At 42.6% G+C, this 22,414-nt stretch overlaps 1 protein-coding gene and 1 long non-coding RNA gene across 2 annotated transcripts in view; both read left to right on the top strand.

Annotated features, from left to right (window-relative positions):
* Positions 1–3,232, top strand: part of OLA1 (Obg like ATPase 1) — a 98,800-nt gene extending 95,568 nt beyond the window's left edge. Inside the window, exon 11 of the mRNA XM_027733660.2 lies at positions 2,308–3,232. Coding sequence (XP_027589461.1) covers positions 2,308–2,409 — 102 coding nt within the window. The 3' untranslated portion in view covers positions 2,410–3,232. The remainder of the gene's footprint in view (positions 1–2,307) is intronic.
* Positions 3,233–11,505: 8,273 nt separating this feature from the next.
* LOC120324599 lies at positions 11,506–17,171 on the top strand. Its single transcript, XR_005566037.1, has 3 exons — positions 11,506–11,603; positions 12,942–13,103; positions 17,069–17,171. It is a non-coding gene; the product is annotated as an uncharacterized LOC120324599 (long non-coding RNA).
* Positions 17,172–22,414: the final 5,243 nt, after the last annotated feature.

The following is a 22,414-nucleotide window of genomic DNA, read 5'->3' as shown; positions in this document are numbered from 1 at the left end:
TTTAAAATCAAGGTTAGAAAAAAACCTTGTTCTTAGAATAAAGTGTCATACTCCTCTGGTCTTTTCTAATTTGCATTTAATACAATGTTTCATGCCATACACAATACTAATTACTTTTATATTGATGGTAAATTTCAAAATTAAATTTAGGAGCTTCGAGGAGTCAACTGAAATAATAGTAATGGGAGTTGCTTGCTTTGTATGTTATCAAGTTGATCGATTTTTAAGTTTGATTTTGTGTGTGTTTAACACCAGTACAGCATAACTAATTTAATGCCAGTGCTGTGAACTATACACTGAATAGCTCTGTGTGGGCTTTGTAGTCTACAGGGATATCACATTATTAGCAATCATATCTGCTTAGGCAAAGCTGGCTTCTACAGATGGCTGCTTTCAAGTGCAAATGAACTGGTTAGACGTGTCTTGTTTAATACATACTCAAGATTCACAAATGGGTATTGATTTTTTCAACCAGTGTTTCTGATAGCAATGGAAATGGATTAAATGGTCTCTAGAGAATTTAAAGGAGCACTGTCACTTTTAATTAACTGTAAACTGGTAACAAAAATACATAAACTTACATTAGTGTGTCAAAATGTATTTAATTAAAGAAGTCTATGCCACTTTGACAGGATGCACTACTCTGCTAAAAAAATCTATGTTGTTGGTTTGTGGAGGTCAGGTTTTTTTCTACAAATATTTGTGAGTAATAAATGCATTCAACTGTAAAATGTCTCTGTACCTGTGCCTGCAGCTTACACTTGCTGATGATTTTTACAGCACTGTTTTATTAGTGTTTATGCCATCAATTAGTCTAATTACTCTTGACTTTGAGCTTTATTAGAATCTTCAAAGGAAAGAACTTGAAAGGAAACCTTTTACAGTCTAAACAGATTTCCAGGGGAAATATAAAAACATTTGCAAGGTACTAGTTCTTGTTTATCGATAGTATCATATGGGGTAAGGTCAATTACTATTTCACTATATATTTATTGTTGAGGTTATCTAAGCTGCAGTTTTCCATATGCTGGCATCACTGGGGACAATGTTTAAATAAGGAATGGCAGCAAAAAGGTTGCCGAGCCTCTACATTTCTAGACAGCAATATGAGGAAATACATTTCCTTACAGAGCAGGTTTCGTGAAAGAAAGGTGTCTAAGTTAACTGTGTACCATTAATCTGATCTGTTCTACAGCAACTAAGGTCATTAGTTAACAGCTTTCCTGTAATGGGATCTTAGCATGCCACCACTGTGATAGTGTCATTGAGAATAATGGCACAGTGAGGTCTTGCATGGAAGCACTTTCTCCTGCAAGAGAAAACTTCAAAACAGGAATGGTTATTGAACTAAAGCAGAAGCTCTCAACTTTTCCATATTGTAGACACTTTTTAAGATAAATGCTTCAACAGACCACCCCCCGCCCAGCCTGTCAGTCCTAATGCCACAGCCTCTGTAATACTAGGTTTAATTACAACGAGATAACGGTAGAAAAATATAAGAATAAATTCTAATGCAGAGAGTACTAATATTTAATACCTTCCTTGCCTATTTTCTACTCTCCTCAAGTACAGCGTTTTCATAATGAATTTCCTTTTCATGTCTTTGGTCCTTATGCCTTCTCCTGTATCCTGGTTTCACAGCCTATCTGCTCTTCTATCTGTCCTTCTGAAGCAAATTTCTTCTAAAGATTTCTGACAAAAAACTGAGCCTGCATTTTGTGCTCCTCAGCCCTTCATTATCTGGGCACAAGCAGACAAGAGAGCCGCACTCGAAGCACGAGGCATGTGCAGTTGAGACTTTTGCACCGTGTTCCCATCGTTAGTTTTGACAGTGCTCTCTCGTCCAGCCGCTCAAAAGTAGTTCAGGTATCAGTTCAGGTATCACAGGTAAAAGCTGTGCAGACTGTTGCTGATCACCCTTTCCAGCAACACTGTTTTATATTCCTGCCACCACTATTTGCCGTCTGCAGGTTTTTCAGATGAAGAAAAAGAAAGCAAGGGGAAAAAAATTGAACTGTTTTAGTGTCCTTGATCTTAAGATTTGCCAGGCTTTACAGGGTTTACCACTATATAATGCAGATGCATTTTAAGCACTACAGATCCAGTGGAGGTTAAATTACTTTTGTATATATTTTATATGTACATAAAACCAAGTGATGTCAAACTGAGGAGTATTGTTACTGTCAATCTCTGAAGCTGAAGTAGTACCATTTCTTTACCAAAATGTATTTAAATAATTGCCATTTGAAAAGACTGTAAAATGTCTAATGAAATAACCCATTTTCCTTTTGTCTGTTCCATTTACAGGCTGCTGGAAAATACAGACAACAAGGCAGAAATTACATTGTGGAGGATGGAGATATTATCTTCTTTAAATTTAATACACCTCAACAACCCAAGAAGAAATGAATATCAGATGTTGTTCATTCAGAAATAAACTGTGTTGCTTCAAAAAGCATATGAATTTTTATTTGGGATGGAATATCTGGAAACAAAAAGCATACAGTTTCTACCTAGGGAACCTCCCCTCCCCCCAGTGAAATTATTCTTGTTTGTTTTGAATTAAAATATGGCACCTCCAGCGAACATGCAAGTTCACTAAATGTGAACAGCTTTGCATTTCAAACGATTAAGACCCTACTCCAAATTGTAGGAGCTTTTCGGGAACCATATTACTCTCATGATACTTCATTAATCTCCATCATGTATGCCAAGCCTGACACGTTTGACAGTGAGGACAATGTGGCTTGCTCCTTTTTGAATCTACAGATAATGCATGTTTTACAGTACTCCAGATGTCTACACTCAATAAAACATTTGACAAAACCAGCCTTGGTGTGTTTGGGGATGTCTGTATTGACTGACTGTGGTGTGCTGAATGCGATACGGCACCTGGTGGATGCTGATTACAGAATTTTAAGACGTGTATGATACAGTAACTGGCAGTGTGGGGCAGCTGCAATTGTATCTTGAAAGTGAGTCTTTCATGGGAATCAGAAGATTAGGATGCCAGTGATTTGTCTCAAAAAAGTTAATGAATTTGTAGATGGACATTCACTGAAAGATGATAGTAAGGATAATAAGAATGGTGGCATCATAAATGATATTTACTGGAGAGAAGAAATACATATGGAAAAATCATGTTATCTATGAGACTGAGGATTTTTTGTTCAAATAATTTTGAAAGAGTGTTTCACTCTTGCCTTGAAATTAATAAATTATTGAGGCTGGAGCAGTGGTGCCTGATGTTGCGTGTTGTCCTTCCAGGTCTGGTTTTCAGGTCAGCGGAGGGTGACGCAGATAGTGCTGTGAAGGGAGAGGTCACGCTGTGCTGGATAGGTAAGTTGTTCTGCTGAAATGAGGTTGCAGCTGTGACTACTTTTTTACCCCTTTACTTTTAACCATGAAGGAGAGCTGGTCACTTTGGGTTACACGGAAAAATAAGGTGTTGGCAAAAATAAAACCAAGTTTGTACTTTTAACGTGAGCTGTAGAACTGCCCTTTCTCACTGTATGTTCAGTGTATTTAAAACAGCCTGGCTTTTTCTGAGTGCCCGTATGCCTGGGGTTTCAGCTACAGGTTCAGTGCAGTCAGGGCTGGGAGAGATGCTGTTGTTACCTGTAGCTTGTTGGTGTGCCAGGCCTCTTGTGTCATTGTGGTAAATTCACTTGCTATAAACTTTGAAAAGGCAATTACCACTGGCTAACTCCCACTTTGTGTGTAAGACACTGGAAGCACTGGTCACATCCTGTTCTGAGGCTTCCCTTGAGATGCTGCCTTTGAGCTTCATTGCTTATTCCTGAGAGAGTAAGACATGGTTCAGCCAGAGCCACGAGCCTCATTGTTGAAAAGTTGGCATCATGCCTTTAATTGCACTGAAGAGAAAGAGGGAGGGCAGATGACTTCAATACGTAGTTGTTGATTTTGTTTTAAAGAGCATCTCCTTTTTTCATGGTGGCAGGAGGGGGGGAGAGTATTGTAAAGCAGAGAAATTAGAGCTTCAGATGTTTTGGAACCCTTGAAATTCTCTTTTGTGTCGTCTCCCTGGTGCGGCTAGTATTTGTTCCTGGCGTTATTTTGATGTTACATAATTGAGAAAAGATTAGGACCATCAAATCTTGTGTTAGAAGTCAAATCCAAAAGAAAACAGAGCCTACCTGTTTCTCTTGGAAGTCAGCAAGGTGCTAGTAACAGAGAAGGGCTCATGCTGGGTTTTAGACACAATGAAAGGTGAGTGAGAAGTGGAGTATATGTGCTGCTGAAAGAGAAGTAACCTCTTTACTGCACTAATACCCACTGAAACGTGTTCTCTTGTCCTGTCAGAAATATGTTCTGGTTTCCTAAATATTCCCATGCTCCCAGATTGTTTCAATTTGAATGTGTGTACTTCATGGTCATCCCTGCTGTAAAAATAAAAATAGTTAAAAATCAAACTAAGGTGTTCTTGGTAGACAGGGTCTTTGGTGTTACTACAGTATTCTGCAAATAGAAAATGAACTTAGAATATTTACCACACTTTAAAAAATATATATTCTATAACATTTTATGTTTCAGTTTATTAATTTGCCTGAATAGTTCATCTCTTCAGCTGTTTTAACTAATGTTCTTTTACCTACCGAAGCTAATCAATTATTCCAGAATAAACCCAAGTTTTATTAAAAGAAAGAATACTCTGATAAGCTCTGTTACTTCTGTCACTGGTGACTTGTCACAACGGCCATGTTAAATATGTGCAGCCCGTTTCTCCTCAGTAGGTCTTTGCATTCAAGATGTACAACTCCTAAAAATTTCTAGATATATGTAGCAAGTGTCAAGCACTCTGTTTTAAATAGAACTGTGATTTAACATAATCCAGGCACACACTATTTATGCAATTCAACCTGCACAGGTGACTCCAAGTGCAGTGTATCAGTCCTACTCACATTTGCTGTTTAAGAAAACACCCATGAGATCTGCCTGCATGCTTTTCACTGCCATTGGCATGGTGGCATGTTGTTTCTGCAGCTGGAGAAGGGTGAGAAAACGTTGTAGGCACTGCTATTCCAAAATACAGAAAGTAGGGAATTTTGCAAAGGAGGAGGAACCCTTCCTCTTCATTTGCATGCCTCAGTGCCTAATAGCCATGACATTGATGCTTCTGGGGTTAGACACTAGTGGAGCAGGGAAAAGGGTGCCACCAGCCTCCAAACTACCAAAGAGAGTGCCTGAAAGTGATGTGGAGATGTTGGTGAAAGGGGCTGTGCCTGCACTGCCCCTTGGATTGACTCTAGGAATAGATCTGGAGAGTGAAACCGTTGGCATAGGGGACCTGATGACCCCATGGCATGTATTGGAGGGGTACCTTGGACTAGTTGCAGGCTGGTCCCATGAGTTAGAGGGCAGTTTCCACTTCAGTCTCAGGTTTGCTGTATGATACTCAAGGGATAACCAGTTTGTCTGCTGTGAGAGTCCTGTGGAATGCAGGGCAGGGAGAGAGTGTGTGTGTGTGTTTGTGTGTTAGTAAAGAGGTGTGATACGGAGATTTACTTTTAAAGGTATGTGCCTGGTCAAATAAAAACATTGCTGTAGACATATAAGGGCTTATTGCTGACTTTTTTTGGCAGCGTTAGTAGCTGTATCAAGGTGATGTGCTTGGGCACCCCAAGATGTGACATTTCAGGCCATTAAGAAGCATAAAGAAAAACAAATTTTAATTTTGAAGTCTTTTTGTACCCACATATATCTCTTGTATAGGATATAATTATCTGTCCTAATAAGTGTTTCCCAGAACAGCATACAGGAAGCAAGCTTGGGCTTTCTGTGTGGATTAATGTAACAGATAAAATACAATGTCGTTTCCACACTATGTTGCCTAAAGTAAAACTGATAGTGGGTGTGCTCAGTGGTCAGTGATGAACTAGAAAGAGTCACTAACTGTCTGAAACTCTGGTGTGTTCATCCAGCTATTGGAAAACTGAAGTAAACATTTCAGCAGGATGAGAGGCACCAAGGTATAGCTGGCCATCTCTCAGCTGCCATTTAAGCATCTTTGGAGTCAGAAAATTCCACAAAGGACTGAAGGCTTTCCATGTCTCCATAAATTCAGTGCTCAGGCTGGTGTGGGTGGCAGGCTAAAACAAATACTTATTTCGTGTGGTTTCAGCTGCGCACTTCTTGCCACAAGATGATGTGAATGCTGAAGGTTGCAAGCATTCAAAAACGCTTGGGCAAAGCTATGGAGGGGGAAAGAAAAATGGGGTTGATTGGGAAAGAAACACCCTGTTAAAAAAAGAGATATAACCTCTGCACTTCGAGTGCCCTTAAGTCACAAATTGCTGAATGCTGGGAAAAAGACTGGTATGTACATCTTTATCTCTGTCAAGCACTGTCAAAAATTGGGATGCTGGACTGGCTGGGCCTATGATCTGACCCATTACCTCCTTTCTTGCCTATTCTCCAAAACAACTTTTCTTCAAAGGCTAGCCTCAAACACCAGTAAAGAGAACGATCTCTTTAATGTCCTTCCCAGTTCTGCATTTTGTTTAAAATCTTTACTTGAAAAAAAGTATCGTAAGTATTTTCTTAATGTCACATCTATTTGTTCTTTCATTTACTCTGTTCAGCCCTGTAGAGGTTGGTAGAATGATTGTAATTGTTTTAAATTTCCTTTTCCTCAAGCATCCTTTCTTACCTGCTGCAGTTTTCCATCTATCTTCCACCCTTCATCATCCAAATTCACCCTGATCTCTTCCCAGATCACAGGGCCTGTCAAGGAGTCTGTATGCCAGAGCACCTGCTTCAAAAACACCATGTTGTAAGCCATATTTTCCTTCCTCTTTTTCCACAGAACAGGCTTATGGCTGGAGTGGCTGCACTGTAGCTGGGGTAGCTTGTCTGAACACCTCCTGGCACTTTATTGATGGTTTTGCCCAGCAGTGCCTGCTGTGGGCAGGGGTGGCTGTGCTGAGTACATGTGTCCCAAGGCATTCAGCCCTGTGACAGTGCTCTCCTCCTGCCTCTGCACCAGCAAGCTGGCAAATTACCCTTGTAGCTTCACATGCACCAGGAAGGTGAGTTCTCAGTGCAGTGTTTTATGTTCTTGTGGCTGCCAGGCCTGTTCAAACTGTCCTTGCAGAGCACGGTTGGTCCTTACCAAGGTGGTCGGCGGGGATGCTTTATGCTGTGTTACACCAGGTGCTTTAAGCACTGAGCATTTATTCTGCCAGCTGCAGGGTAGGACTGTAAAACTGCATTTTGAAAGATCAACGTGTGTGGCAAGGTTTGCAGTTTAAAGAATATTAGCTAAATTTTACCATATCTCTCCACCCATGAATTCAACTCACAGAGGATGAAGCAGGGGAAGTCATTAGAAGTGTGTAATTGTTTAAAACTAATAGTCACTTCTTTTAGTTTTTACTCCCACCATACTAATTCCATATGTTTGATTATGCTAATCCACCATTTCACTTCAATTAAAACAGAAAAAAACACCAGAGGCTTTGGAAGAAAATAAATAATAATCAAAGTAATGGTATTCATCACACTGTCCCTGTGGATTGGAATAGCTGGTTGGGCTTTGAAAGTTTTAAAGTAAATTTAGCATTTCAAGGCTGTCTTTGAAGCAGTTATTTCTTGGCTTCTATCTACAGGTAGTGCCCATTCCGGATCCATTGGAATAGACACATATGGCAGCGTGTTGCATATTGTGAAATATATTACATGTGTGTGCTTGCTGTCAGGAACCAGTGATTGGGTAGGTGCCTGCCCATCAGAGCTCATATGGCTCTCTGCAGTTACAGAATGCCTGTAGCATTTTATTTTCTACATGCAAAATATGTGTGCTCGGCACAGAAAAACTTCATAAACCACACAGAAAATCTAATCTGTGGCTGTTGCAAGGCTACGTGGGATGTGTAAGTTAACAAAATATATGCACCTGAGTCTTGGAAGGTAAGTGGACCAACAGCCCTGGGCTGGCTGAGCAGGAACGTGGGGGGTTCCTATCCTTGGCAGCTCTGCTGCTGCTGTGGGAGGGGAAGGACTTTGGCTTTGGCACTGCTGGGCCCTGTGGGGCAGGAACTCTGTGCAACAGGGGGAATTGAAAAGCCTAAGATTATATATGGGTGTTTGGACAAACACAAGTAACATATCAAGGGCTATTTTGGTACAAGTAGGGATGGAAAAAGTACTGCTCTGTGTGGACCGTGTTTTCATCCCCAGTGACCCAGACCCTTCAGCTCAAGCAGAGCTGGGTGTGCACTGGCTGCACAGCTCCCACCACCACAGCCACAGGCAGAGACCCCCTGCCTCACCCACAGCAGCACCGCCAGACCTGCAGGTACAGCTAATTTGAGCCTGGACTTAAAATGGCAGACTTAAATTATTTTTACAAGGGCATGTAGCGATAGGACAAGGGGCAATGTCTTTAAACTGAAAGAGGGTGGGTTTAGATATTAGGAAGAAATTCTTCATTATGAGCATGGTGAGACACTGGAACAGGTTGCCCAGAGAAGCTGTGGATGCCCCATCCCTGGAAATGTTCAAGGCCAGATTGGATGCTTTGAGCAACCTGGTCTAGTGGAAGGTGTCCCTGCCCATCACAGGGGGTTGGAACTAGATGGTCTTTAAGGTCTCTGCAAACCCAAACCATTCTGTGATTCTATAAAATCTCTGCACTGCTTGTACCTCTTATACCAGGTTCACTTGCTGTATTTTGGTGAGCCTAATGATCACAGCAACATGCAAGGGGGAGGCAAGAAGGTTTATGAGGGTGATTTTGGAAACTCATTTGTGACAACCTTCACCACCACATGACTGTAGGTGCAAAGGAGCTGCCTGCACCCGAAACACAGGATGAGGTAAACGAGTGTGGCCCCAGGTTTAGTACCTGCACCTGACAACAGAGAGTTACATTGTGCAAAGAGTTCATAGATCTTGATTTACAGTAAACATGTAATAGTTTAAAGGTTAATAAAGTCCTTACTCAGTAATGAGGAAGGCTGTTGCCCACATAAAAAGGTTCCCAGGAGAAAGCCAGAGCAGCAGTACAGGCTCTGAGGGAGGACACTGCAGATTGGTGTGTGGATGTTGGATGTTCTGACTGTACCAGGCCATTGCAGCTAGCCCCAAGCATGGACAGGGCAGATGGAAGTGACGCTCTTGCTCTGGCCTGGGACAGGGACCCACTTCCCTCTCTTGTCCTCTACTAGGAACAGTCACCCATGCTGTGTAAGGACAAAACTAGCTCTAACTCTAATCAGGGGCTCTCATGCTGATGAAGGTCCAACTCGCCAAATTTGTCAGCAAAAGATACTTTGAAAATTGCACACAAAACCTTCTAGTTGCTGAAGAGTTAAATTTCCCTGTAATATGAATCATGTGCTAAGTATCCAAATTTGGTTAGAAATCCTGTTTAAGTTTCAAAGCACAGCATTATTGGAGGTAGCAATACTAACATCAAACAGCCTTGATAAGATCAACAAATTACTAAGTATAATTGTTTGTGCTGGGGTGTGTGCAAGGAGATAAATAACTCATAAATTAAACACCAGTGCCTGAGGGTGAGTCATTCATGGATTCAGAGCTGTCCTGACACTCACAAGCAAAAAGTAATTTTCTCTTAGTTCAGTAATTATGCATTTCAAGATATAAGATCAGCAATCAGTGCTAGGTGCGCTTGCAAAGGTGGAAGGGTACTTCAGCTATTGGAGTTTCCCATACATTGATTAACAAGAAAAGTCTGTTGCTTGTCCCTGTAGTGGGGAGTATTCAGACTGAGGTACAATTCTTCAAAAAGATAATGAATAATAAAGGGATTAAAAATAGATTAAGGGTCAGTTTTTGCTGTTATAAATTGGCAGCATTCTCTTGGCTTCAATAGAGCAGTACTATTTTATATCAGCAGAAAATCTGTCCCAAATTATTAAAGAAAATCAACAACCCCCTGTGATAACTGCTGTTAGTCATCCAGACTAGTGCCTGCTTCTGAGAGGCACCTGGCATCTCGCTGGCTGCGCTGCAGCTCGTACACTCTCACGTGGGGTCATTAGAGCCCCTTCCTGACTTATTCATAAGACCCCATGAGGATCTTGCTCTAATCAGGGTTTTCCTAAGGACAGGGAATAGTAATGTAATCTGTTATTGTAACAACATCATCTTGATCTGCTTTTATTTACTAATGTTTTGCCAGCCATTAAATATTTTTCTGCCAAATTCAGACAGAGATCACACTGAGAAATCATATTTTTGAAATGTGGTATAAATCTCACAGCTACTGAACAATAGTCACTACTGGGATAAACCCTCAGCCTGCAGGAAACAATTTGATGTGTAACTACACCCTCCTGACCACTCGGATCTCAAATAGCCTTGACCGCATCAGTCTGTGGAGTGTTGTTATGGGGGAAGAGTGGTGGGAATCCTCCTGGAAAAGCATGAGAAGTCTCTGACAGTCTTTTGGTTCCTTCAGTCAGCAAGAGTACTAATAATGCATCAGTATTCATCCAGAGATATATAGGAGAGATGGAAACATGACTGGTTTACAGTTACATGTATGACATACGTCTTCTCCATTAAGTGATACCGCATTGTTGTGACACCTCCATCCCTTTGTACACAGCCTGGCTTTTGAAGGCAATGCCTACCAACCCAGCAGTACAGTCACCAGGGTATCAGGAACTTGCCACCAGGTAAGGACACTTCTCCTCTTGCAGGCTGCCTTTTATGTGCTGTGTTGCAGGAAACCCTTCCCCTTGGGGAGTTTGGTGTCTAAACCCAGTGTGCTGTTTTGAGATGTGCTTGTGGAAAGTGTTTGTGGTCAGCCCTGGCTTCACTGGCAAGCAGCATTCTGGGAAAGGAAGAGAAATGTTTAATTTATATTTACTATTTGAGAAAAAAGCTGTAAGCATGCTCTTTTATTCCAAAATAAAAATGCGTTAATGACTGGAGTGTTTGGCCCATTGGGGCTGTCATTGTTTTCAATTACGTGCCATTCTGATGGGAGAGCACAGATTCTTAGGCTGAATGGAGATTTGTGCTGCAGCTATTTGTGCCTTTTAAAACATTTTCTTTACTACTTTAAGAGAAAACTGTAAAATGGCAATAATGATATATTATTACAAGTAAATTACACTGTAAAATAGCATTAATATTGCAGTTGAAACCTAGAATTTGAAATAAGATGGAAATATTCATTTGCACACAGCTTTTGTTCTTATCAAAAGCGATTTAGATTAGGAATGAGATTTACTTAGCGCCTGCACTCACAGGCAAGCTAATGCTCAGTCACCTGGACTGAGCAGGCTGTCAAGCTCATCTGTCACCAGCCACCACAGGAGCCTCAGGCAAAGCTCGGCACACCCCGGGGTGGCACAAAGCACCATGAGTTCCTGAGGGAGCAGAGATGCTGAAATGCAGCTCAGAAAGGCCTCGTGTGTGACGATGCTTCAGGCTTGACGCCTGGCGATTGGGCTGGGCAACCAGGGCTCCTGTGGGACTGGGGACGGCCTCTGGTCTGTCTCCACAGCAGAGGTGGAGAGGTGGAGCTGTAACACAGCACGTGAAACCCACTCTTCTCCCATCTAGTGGATAAAGTCCAATAGGAATTAGAAATTAATAAAACCAAAGTGAGTGCAGAGTAGTAATTGGGGACCTTGTGCGCAGGGAGAACAGTGAGCAATTAAACGCTCCATTTTGTGAAGATTGTCCTTTGAATTTGACAACACTGTTCTTTAAAGGTCAAGGTGTTTGGGTCATATTTTTCTTCTCATCCATTCACAAAGAGGAAACTATCAAACCCTGGAAGAGCCTCTTCTGTACAGAGCAATTTTGCACTGGTAGGGGCTGCAGGAGAGCCCCTTCAAAAGGATATGTAGAATTGATGGGGTATCAAACTGCATTTAAGACACCCTCTTTTGGGCTGTGTTGACATTAAAGTAGGTTGGCCTTTCAAGTAGGATATGGTATTGTACATTCAATCAGGACCACCCACAAGGCCCCATGAACTACCCCTCTCTCTGTGCTTCATCCCCAAACAGAATGGACCTCCCCTTGTTCACACTTCAGGCAAGGGCAGCCAGCTCACCAGGAGATCAGCCCACCATTTGATGGTCACAGAATGCGGTAGTTTGGTCTAGGCCTTCCTTGGTGACCAGTTTGTAAACAAGGAAGGGCCCAGATTTGCCCAGTATTCCCTATGATTTTTACGTAAGCCAGGGTATAAGAAGAAAGGAGGAAAGGCCTTCGCTCTCTTTCCTTCTGGCGGCTTGGAGGTGCAGGTTCCCTGCTGTTGAGTCTGCCGTGTTGGAGAGTGAGGCCTGGTAAGGCCTTGCCGACCTTGGGAGGCAGGGGTTGCCGGCGGTCGTTCCAGCGTGACTTTCTGTTGTCCCAAGGAAGAGTAGCAAGATAGTCTTTTGCTAATTCTTTTAGTTGCTAGATCTTGGGCTACTGATCAGGATATATATATATTTTATTTTGGTTTTATTCCTTTTTTTCCCTTCCCCCTTCCCTTTCCCTTTTCCTTGTGAAATTGTATATATATTTCAATTGTATTTAACTGTAATATAAGTGTAAATATATTTATATATATATTGCTTTAGCTGTCTCTCTCTCTCATTTCGGTTTTCTTGGTTGTTTTTCTCCCTCTTCTCCCTGAGGTTTAGGGGGGGGGGATGACTTCTTGATGCCTTACCACAGGATGAAAGGGGAAATCTCAGGAATCCAATCACTTTTTTTTGTCATTAGTTTAAATTTGCATCAGCACCAAAAAGAGAGTGATAAATATAGAACTGATCCTACAGGCAACTTCTATTCAACGTTACCTTTCTAGCACTTGTTCTCTCTGCCCGTCTGAATAACACAAGGGAGACACAAAATCTCTGGATGTGGTATGAGGTGGAGAGTCTCCCATATTTCTATAATCCTTCTTTGCAGCAGTGATATATCTTTATTATTTGTCTTTGTAGTAATGTTGCTGTGGAACAGAGGAAATGAACTGCTAGTAGCTGAATCCTCTTGTGTGCTCCTCATGGTCCGAGACAGGGGTGTCAAGATGTCTCTGGGAAACAGGACGGCAAGGCAATCCAGAAAGCGCTGCTGGGATGCTGCTGCCATCCTGGCTCTGTAAGGTAAACCCCTGGCAAACTTCCCTCTCTGATGGATAATGGGGCTGCAAGGAGGTCCAGGCTGCTCCTGGTCCTGCAAACAGCCTGTTTACTCCTGTCCTGCTGATGCACAGGGCGAACTCAGAATAAACCAGTGTATCCTTGTTGGAAATATTCCATAATTCCCAGGCTGTGAAAAAGTACATTTGGAAAGGATGCACAAGCAACTTGACCAGCAACCTCTTGAAGGTACAGCAACCTCTGTACCAGTCCCCAACCCAGTGCCTGGGAGAGGAGTAGTGAGCGTGGCAGGGCTGAGCTCCATCCCACCATCCCCTTCCATTCCTCCAGTGAGAAGGGGTGCTTCTGTGACAAACTAGGCTGTGCTAACATGTAACATGTAACATGGATATAGGAGCACCTTGAAATTATGTCTAAACCATTAAAAAAAAATTACAAGAAATTAGGACAGTGATGAGAGTCAGAGGAAGCAATCCAAAGTAGTCCTGCCAGGGCTCAGGAAGCTTGCAGGGAGCTTCTGCTGCAGTGAGTCTGCCTAACTCCCCTGCTTCCGGCATCAGCTCTTCCAAATTTGATCCTAAGTATCCTGCGTGCTCCTGATGGCATGGTCCCAGTGGCAGCCAATTGGCAAAGCTAAATGACACTCAGCATTGCAGGGACCCTGCTGCTGGGCTGCTGTTCCTGCAGGATCAGGAGTGTTTCTGATGGGTGAATGACTTATTTTGCAAACTGCAGTTTTGAAACATTTTTCAGTTCCTCCATGAGGGATAACATGAGATGTCATATAAGACAGGCTCATAAAATGCATGTTATCTCTTAAATAAGCTCCTGGAGTGGTTTGGAAGGGCATTGGCATTGCAGCCACTCTGAGATGAGTATGTTCACCCTGAAATTAGTGAGGCAGTGGAGGTCTATTTGCATGATTTGTATTTTAATGCTATGTCAAATTGTATCTTACAAGTACTCATGGATTATTTCTAGCAATCAGTAAGAATACATATGTTATTTGTATTCCATTTGATGTCTTCATTTAGGACAAAATATCTTTAAATGCAGTAGAAATCAAAACATACTGTATCCCTGACAGTCAAGGTGTGCACCTTCGAAATAAGAGAGCTTGATTTCTTTTTGGGGCTAAAAGACCAGCCCATGAGGCCAAAGGCATTTTAGTGCCTGAACCTTGCTGGGGGCCTGTCTGAGGACCTCAGTGCCTGTGCCTGCCTGTTGGTTCCCTCAGAAGTCCCCACCAAGCACCCTCACAAGAAAAATTTCTATTTTCTTGTCTCAATATGTGATTTCCCAAGTAGAAATACCCATCTGTCACACTACTGGTTCCACATGTCCCCTTTGGATGTAGGAGGTGACAACTAGGAATCTGTTTGCAAACATGGGGTGTAAGAATAAGTGTACTTCCTTTGATGGTATTAAAAAACCCAAACCTCAGCTGGTTATTCAGGTTTTTTGAAAGTGTCTCTAATAAGACAGATATTCAAAAGCACTTTGACAAAGTTACCTCATTATAACAATGAGAAAATAAGCAAAAATAAGCAGAAGAGGTCCTGAGATAGGAGAGAGAAAATGCTGTCTAGGTGTCCCATGCTAACAGGAGAGGTTTTATGCTTCATATCTGAAATAACCAAAATGGAAGGCCATATCTCAGGCCAGTTCTGTTATGGTTTTCAGGCAAATGCAACTTTAATCACAATGATCCCACTGTATTTCGTTGTAAATCTTTGTTATCCTAGTTAGTTAAATCGGGGTCCAAGGAAACCTTTCTGGGTCAGAATCAGAATAGACATATGTCTTGATTATCTAAATATTTTTAACAAATTTGATATTTACTAGTACTCCAATGATGATTGTATATGTGGTAAATGCAATGAAATATGAAAATGTTTGTGACATATTCTTGTGTGTTTAAAGATTTGAGGATTTTGTTCAGCAGATGGGTTTATGAGCCTGCAGTACCAACATTTGTACTTTTATTTCTTCATAAATCCGTGGAAACTTTTCACAAAAGTTTTAACTATGATGTGTCAATGAACTATAAAGGAAAGGTTTATTTTGTATATACCCTCTTTACCCAAGGTCCATGGTTAGACTCTGCATTACAGCTTCTGGATCTCATGTGCTCAGTTTGCGCTTTTGATCATACCACTCTTTGCACAAAGCTGAGAGAATTTCTGCTTCATAAAGAGGAAAATACAGACACGTTTTGATGTCTATAGAAATGCATGTTTGCTCTTATTTTTGAGGTAGGGGAACTTAGGGTTTAACATCTCTACAGTTCTTCCTAGGTTTCTGTGCCATCAAAGTTTCCAAGGAGGACTTAATGGGGAATAGAAATCATTTGGTTGTGGTGGTGATGGTGTATTTGATACCTTTTTCTTTAAAGGTTGTACACTGATAAAAATAGTAAGTAACACAGTCTACTCATAACCACTTCAAGTTCATGCAAGTTTAGGAAGCTGTAAGTGACTAAAAGGATGAGTGGCTTAAGATTCACTGAGTGATACTGCAAATACAAGAACTGAAATACCAAAGGAGTAAAGGATATATAGACCTTTGCCCATTACATCAAGAAAATGAAAAAGTTAAGAAGGGGGAGGGGGGGAATCCTGTGCTACATTTTTCAAGTCCTACTCCAAAAGGGGTAACCAGCCCATTAGTATAGGTGCCAGGAAGCTTGCTTTTGTGACATCTCACCAAACACACCTACTTTCACTGGACCATAGAAAGATCAATCCTGTCTGAAAACCACCCATTACCTAAGACACCTAATTTATATTAGAAGCTCACTAAAAGGCACTGTCTGGCCCCCAACCTTCACTGCCAGCGATAAAGAGGATGTTTTACACCATATGTGACACTTAATCAAAACCGATATTCTTTAACAAACCCTTAACCTCTAGCACACAGGAGTCATATGAGGCCAAGGGACAAGACACAGATCCAGCTCAGGGTGGCATATCCTTTGATTAAGATGATACAGATTTCCCATTTTTATCAGGGTTACGGATTCTGGATATATCCCTTTTTGATTTGTCAGCATTAAATTTCAGTAGTGGTTCAAGCCAAAGAGAGACCAAGACTAGTTCTCTCTTCAACTGCATATTAGGAGATAATTTCTCTGAATCCTCTGCAGTAATGATCCTCAGATCTTCTCATCTTTCTGTAAGCAAGTTTTCCTGGGAACCTGGATTTAAAGTATGGCACAAACCCTCCTTGCGTCTGGGTCCTTTCTTAAGGAGGAGTATCTAAATACACTTATTCTGTGAGCCCTGAAATGGACCTTTTTCCCTTCCCTCAGGTCTTTTTCAAAGAGACAAACCTTCAAGTGAGTTCTTTCACCCTCCCTTGGATTTCTGGGGCAGGAGGTTTTACTTACAGAGTATACAGTACTTTAGATGAGGATTGCAAACTTCAGGGGGTTAGACAGTTTTCACTACCTGCAGTACATTGGAATCTCAGTATAGTTCACTCTACTCTTGGGTGACTTCCCCCCACCCCAATTTTTTAGGTAAACCCTTGTTCTAGCATTTGCGTGTGGCTGATCTGGACATGGAGAAGTATCTCAAATTCCTTGACACAGGTAAGTTGGGCTGTTTTCCCCCTTTCTAGTCAATTTTTTTCTGCTGGAGGTTTAGATTTTGTTATGAACGTGGTTCTGCAGAAATGATTTCTAGTCAATATTCCTTGAAAATAATGGGCTGCTTGATGTAAAGGAGATCTTTGAAAGGATTTTGCTTTTCAGTTGTATGTTTTTAAACACTGAAGTGGCACATCTGTTCTGGGAGGCTCTGTGGCTGGCTGGAGGATGGCTGATATGGGCTCACTTCTGCCGAGTGCTCAATATCCTCGCTCAGCACACAGAAATGTTTCTTGTTTAGACTGTTGGGGTTATTACTAATACGTTTATAAGAAAGGCTCTTTTAGTGAGGAACTGCCTTTCTCCTACTTTTCCGCAGGAGCAAGGAAACCCCTCTACCCTTGTGGAGAAGCCAAGATCATCTACGAATTTCTCTAACAAAAAAGGACAAGATTTTGTACAAGTTTGGGATCCCAGGGAAAAGAGGCAAGTAGCAAGCGATGGCTTTCAAAACTTTCAGGCCTTTTTTTTTTTTTTTTTTTTTTAACACCATAAAGGAAGAAAAGGGCAATGTACACAGGCTACTTTTAAGAGAGAACTTCAGTCATAGAGAGACCTGTAATCATGTTAAACTGTATTCAAAGGCAGCTTCTGTTTCATAAATGTAAAGCTGACAAGCAAAAATCTGAAGGACTGGTTCTGGTTTATGGCATATCACATACATCAAAGGCCAGTCTTTTATTCTGCCGTGCCTTGGTTTTTAAAACTTCTTTAATAAACAGAAGCACAATCAAGGAGAAAGACTTGGTATCTCAGCTGCCACTCCCAATTCCGTACCCATCTTGACTTCTTAATCAGAAAATTAATTGGAACTTGGAATGTTAATTTTTCTTAAATCTCTTCAGATTTAATCAGTGTGTTCTGCTGGAAGCAATCTTTCACTTAAGATTTCATAGCAATGTAGCTAGAGAAACCATGTCATTTCCTGCATCAAATACATCAAAGTTGTGTGTTGGGGTTTTTTAACTTTGTCCCACGCTTCAGTTTTGGTCTGTTTGCTCTAAGGAAAGAGTGTATTTTATTTCTTGTTTCTACTGGAAGTGAGTCTTTTCTACTGCAATGGAGTCTAAAATTCACAAATTCCCATGGAAGGAGGAGCAGATGCCTCCTCCTGTGCAATGTGCTTATCTGGGAGCTGACAGCAGTGGAAGGGGCGCTTTTCAGAGCCAATGCCTTCTCTGTTGCATGTGGTACGAAGGACAGCCTCTTTGTATCATTGTTTAATTAAAAGCCAGAAGGCAGACTGTGCCGTGACAGAGTGCTCCCACTATTAGTCAATGACACTTCCCAAACATGAGTGCTCTCACAGCAGAGAGAGACATAGCCTTCCTTACCCCTAACTTGGGCATTCAAGTTATTGTTTGCTGTGTCCCAGTGAATACTTTGATTCTCTAACAAGATGGGAGGGTAGTTTGTGTTTCCAGATTTAAAGCTTGCTGTAGCAGAGATCTGGCTCTGGCATTCACAGGAGGAAGTTGCTTTGGGGGCCAGAGGGCTGCATTAAAGCATTTAACAGCATGCTTGGGTTGCCATTACAGATGGGATCAGCTAAAAGCAGTGCAGTCCCGGTGGCAAGGTGCCTGCTTTGTGGTTCACCTTAAATTGAAGCTTTCTAAAGAGGCTTATGAATGTTTGGAGAGTTTTCCTTTTTGCCTTTGTTTTAAACCCAAGATTTGGCCCCAGCATTAGAGATACTGCCACACGCAGAGAGGAATCTTCCTCAACTTTGCTGCACTGGTACAACCCCCACTTCCTGCCCATGCTGCAACTTTGGGCTCCCTCTCCTGACTCTCTGCTTCCTCAGCCTGGGGGGGCTCCTCAAGGGTGGGGGGTTCCTCTGAGGCTTTGTTAAACATGGTTTCAGCCCAGGTGAGGACATGTGGGTGTGCCAAGGGTGCTGGGGTGCAGCTCACCTCCACTAGGACGACATCCCTACCCAGGTGAGAACTTCCTGCAATTGCCCTCTCATCTGTTTACCCACCGGCTGACTTCCCCAAGGGCTGGTGACCCTGACATGTGGGACACTGTGGTGTTGGGGGCACCTGTTTAATCCCAACAATCCTTTTCCTGTGCATGAAAGCAAGTACTGGATATTGAGTGTCTGGAATTCACCTCCTGCTGCTGTAAGACAAGCTGTTGGACTTGAGTTCCCTTTCTCTGCTCTGGTCCCAACAGGAGCCAGCAGCAAATCCTTGTCTCTTCTCTCTTTTCCTCTCCTTGTCAACTCTGTGAACTGCTCAGTGATGGGAATACAGAAATGCCTACACCCGCCCTCTGCTTTGCAAGATTAGGAAATAAGTAAACACCACGTGTGTGTTCCAGTGATCACAACAGTATCCACAGAGCATGGATTTCTGTTCACAAATAATTATAAAAAACCCACTCTTTCATAATTGCCCAGAAAGCAAGCTGGGGCTCATTAGAGCTGCATGCTTTATGGGAGTTTTATAAGTGGCAAGTACAAGATACCTAGTAAAATTTTAACAACATTGAGTCATATATTTTCTGAAAATTTTCTGTATGTTTTCTGAAAAATATATTGAATTGGCCATTTTTGGTGCTGGCATTAGGCTGTAATACAGAAAGCTGACAGTTTTAAGAAAATTCAGGAGTGAAAATACGAAACAGCTTAATACAGACTAATAGAAGAAGAAGAAAAAAAAAGGCTCTCTTACATGCTGGTGGCAGGCCAACACCAATATTTAGAAATTAAATCCTAAATCTGATTTGGGGACTAGCAGCAGCTTGTGATAAGTGCTGAAGGGGGCAAAGGGCAGCTTTGAGGTCTCTGCAGGTCCTGACTCTCCGTGAGGTTTGCAGGTGCCCTCCTTGCTGGCAGCACCCCAGTGGCAGTGCCAGCTGAGCACGGAGTTTGCAGAGGGCTGCTCTGCCCTCTTCACCCCAAACCTCCTGGCAGATTGGACAATAAAAAAATGATGGCTGTGGAAGGATTAAAATGTCTGTTGATGCCCAGTTTGGCCACGCAGCCCCTTTCAAAGCAGAAGCCCTGCTGTATTGGTTCTACCACTCCTTAGGCCTTGCATGCACTCAGCTCCCACAGGCTCCCCTTCATTTGAGGAGAATGAGGATTTTAGGTCTTGCAAAACCAACTAGGAAAAAAATTTGGAGCACCCCTAAAATGTACCATGAGCCCATCTACAGCTGGTTGATGGGTGCAAGTACTGAGAAGGAAGCTAACTCCTTCCATGGGAGGCGCAGGCTATAGCAGGCACAAGGCTATAAAGGCTGAGGGCATGTCACTCCAGTGCAGGAGGAAGGACAGTGCCTCTGAGGGCCTGGCACACCTGCCTGCTGTCAGGCCTTGGCTGCGAGGTTCCCTGAATCCCCATCACGCGTTCTCTTTCACTTTCACTGCTAATTGGCACTTTTTACCCATTTTTGCATGTGGAGTGTGTTAATACAGGATAAGGTTATTATCAAATTAATTAGGAGCTCCCTCCAATTATTCCTGCTGTGCCTGCCGGGCTCTCCCCACTCCCTGCGACGGGCTGATTGGCCACTATAAACTCTTCGGCTTTGAACGACTGGCGGTGCCACGGGCTCATCGAGGCTCTGCCTCACTGGCAATGCCGGCTCTGCTGCTGCCAGGTTGTCTCCCTGGTGCCAGTGAAGCACCCGGGACCCAGTGAGCCCGACTGGAGTTCAGACACTGCTCCAAGAGGTGAGGGCAGCAGCCCCCACTTGGTCCCAGCGACCTCAGGGATGGCTCCAGCCAGTGAGCAACACTTCTCCTTGCACAGGTAATCACGGGACTTCAGGGTGGTCCTGCACCCTGGCAGGCCCAGGGGGGTTTAGGCAGCATTTTTAGCTGGGGGATGCGGGAGGGCATAGCAGGGGACAACTGGAGTGGAGAGGTCTATCCCAGCACCAGCCTCCTGTCCAGGATGAAGCTGCAGTACCTGGTGTCAGAAACAGCTGAGGCTCTCAGGCAGGGGAGAGGGATTTATACACTGCATCTTGCAACATACAAAACCACAAAAGCAGCTGATGCCAACCAGCGTGTGGACATTTGCTTAATTGAGAAATAAGCACATAGTTGTGGGTCAGTGACTGTACAGCTGATTGGCTGAGGCTATTTTATTTTGGAATAATTTACAGTTGTTAAATGGATTTGGAAAAGCCTTAATAGTGGTTATTAAACTATTGACTTAGCCTGACGTGTTTAGTGTAGTAATCCATGTTTGTATTTGTCGCCGTGATGAGGCTGCCGGAGCTGGGAAAGGTGCTGGAGCATTGTCAGCCCCAGGCAGGAGCTGCAGGGGCAGGCAGGCAGGACTCCTCCTGTGCGGACATCAGCAAAGCTCTTTGGATTTTATCTGGGTCAGGAGCAATGCTTCGCTTCCCCATAGTTACAAATTCATTATGTGCATCTCCATCATCATCTATTGAACCTAATCTAATGTCAAAACACTCTCCTGTACAAAGAGTGGCTTTTTTGCACCTGTGCAGAATCAGACTCGTTTTTAACTCATCTGTGCAATAAATAACTTCAAGTGCAGCACTTGTTGAGTGCCCTTCTGGCCAGCAGTTCATACTGTTCACATTCATTTATACCACAGTGCAGGACACATTAGCTAAGGACTACAGAGCACATGTTTTACGATGCATAGAAGAAATGCCTGCAAATGAACTAAATATCTCCTACTCATTGTGTCTCCTGTTCACAGGTGGTTTATAGAACAATTCGTATTTTTTTATTGTTTTCTTTTGTGCAATGGTTAAAAAGGCAGTGGACAGATACTTAAAAGACAAATCCTCTTTTTTTTTTTGCTTTGTTTAACCCCTAAAATGTGCACAGTACTAAATGCTGGTCTTGCGTGAAATACCATTCTGTGGGCTGGCAGCTGTTTGTTAGTGTGGAAACTTTGCTAGGAAGAGTGGACCTCTTGGATATTTTACAACAAGATTTTTTCTCCAAAATGTCCGTTGATGACCGAACTCCAGTAAACGTCAGCTAGGAAGAAGGAATGCTAAGCAGTCAGATTAAAAACAAAAAATAAATACAAAAATGTGTTTCCCCTCCAGACTTTGACTCCCCTGTCTCAGACAATATTATTGTTTCATTAGCTGTCCGGTTAGCCAGAAACCCTTCTGGGAGAGACAGGACCTACATTTCAAAAGGAAAACAAACAAATAAACAAACCATCCTGTAAAACCTCTCATCTGTCCCTGTTAGTTTTCAAAGAAAAAAAAAAAATTAAGACTCCTTTAAATTACGATACAAGGGCGGAGGAGGTCAGAGGCTCTAAGGGTACCTTTGGAGGTCACCTCAGAGGTGAGGGTTGCTGTGCTGCAGCTGATGGCTGCAATGTTTTTATTCCCCATCCTCTCTTAAGATCGTCACTTTGGAAACACACCTTGAGTGTGAATGACTTGCTGGACTGAAAAGGGATTTTGAGGTTGCAAGGGAGAAGAAAAACCCCACCTATTCAGTAACAATTACAGAAATGGTATGAGGCCTGTTGGTGGGAGTACTGGTGTGAAGTGTGACCATCTTTCCAGTTTTGGCAAACCCTGACCTGCAATGGGAAATTCCCTGTTGTGGCCGATTTACAGCCTACACCAGACCAGCTGCCTGGCACACTTTGTTGGTATGCCAGCAATCACATTATTGCTTTTCCAACCATTTCACAGGCCTAAGGTT

This window comes from Pipra filicauda, unplaced genomic scaffold (assembly GCF_003945595.2).
Source record: "Pipra filicauda isolate LSUMZ 115617 unplaced genomic scaffold, ASM394559v2 scaffold5_size6683894_pilon, whole genome shotgun sequence".
NCBI classification, from domain to species: Eukaryota; Metazoa; Chordata; class Aves; order Passeriformes; family Pipridae; genus Pipra; species Pipra filicauda.
The sequence above is the reverse complement of the archived record's forward strand: the minus strand, read 5'-3'. Positions and strand labels throughout refer to the sequence as shown.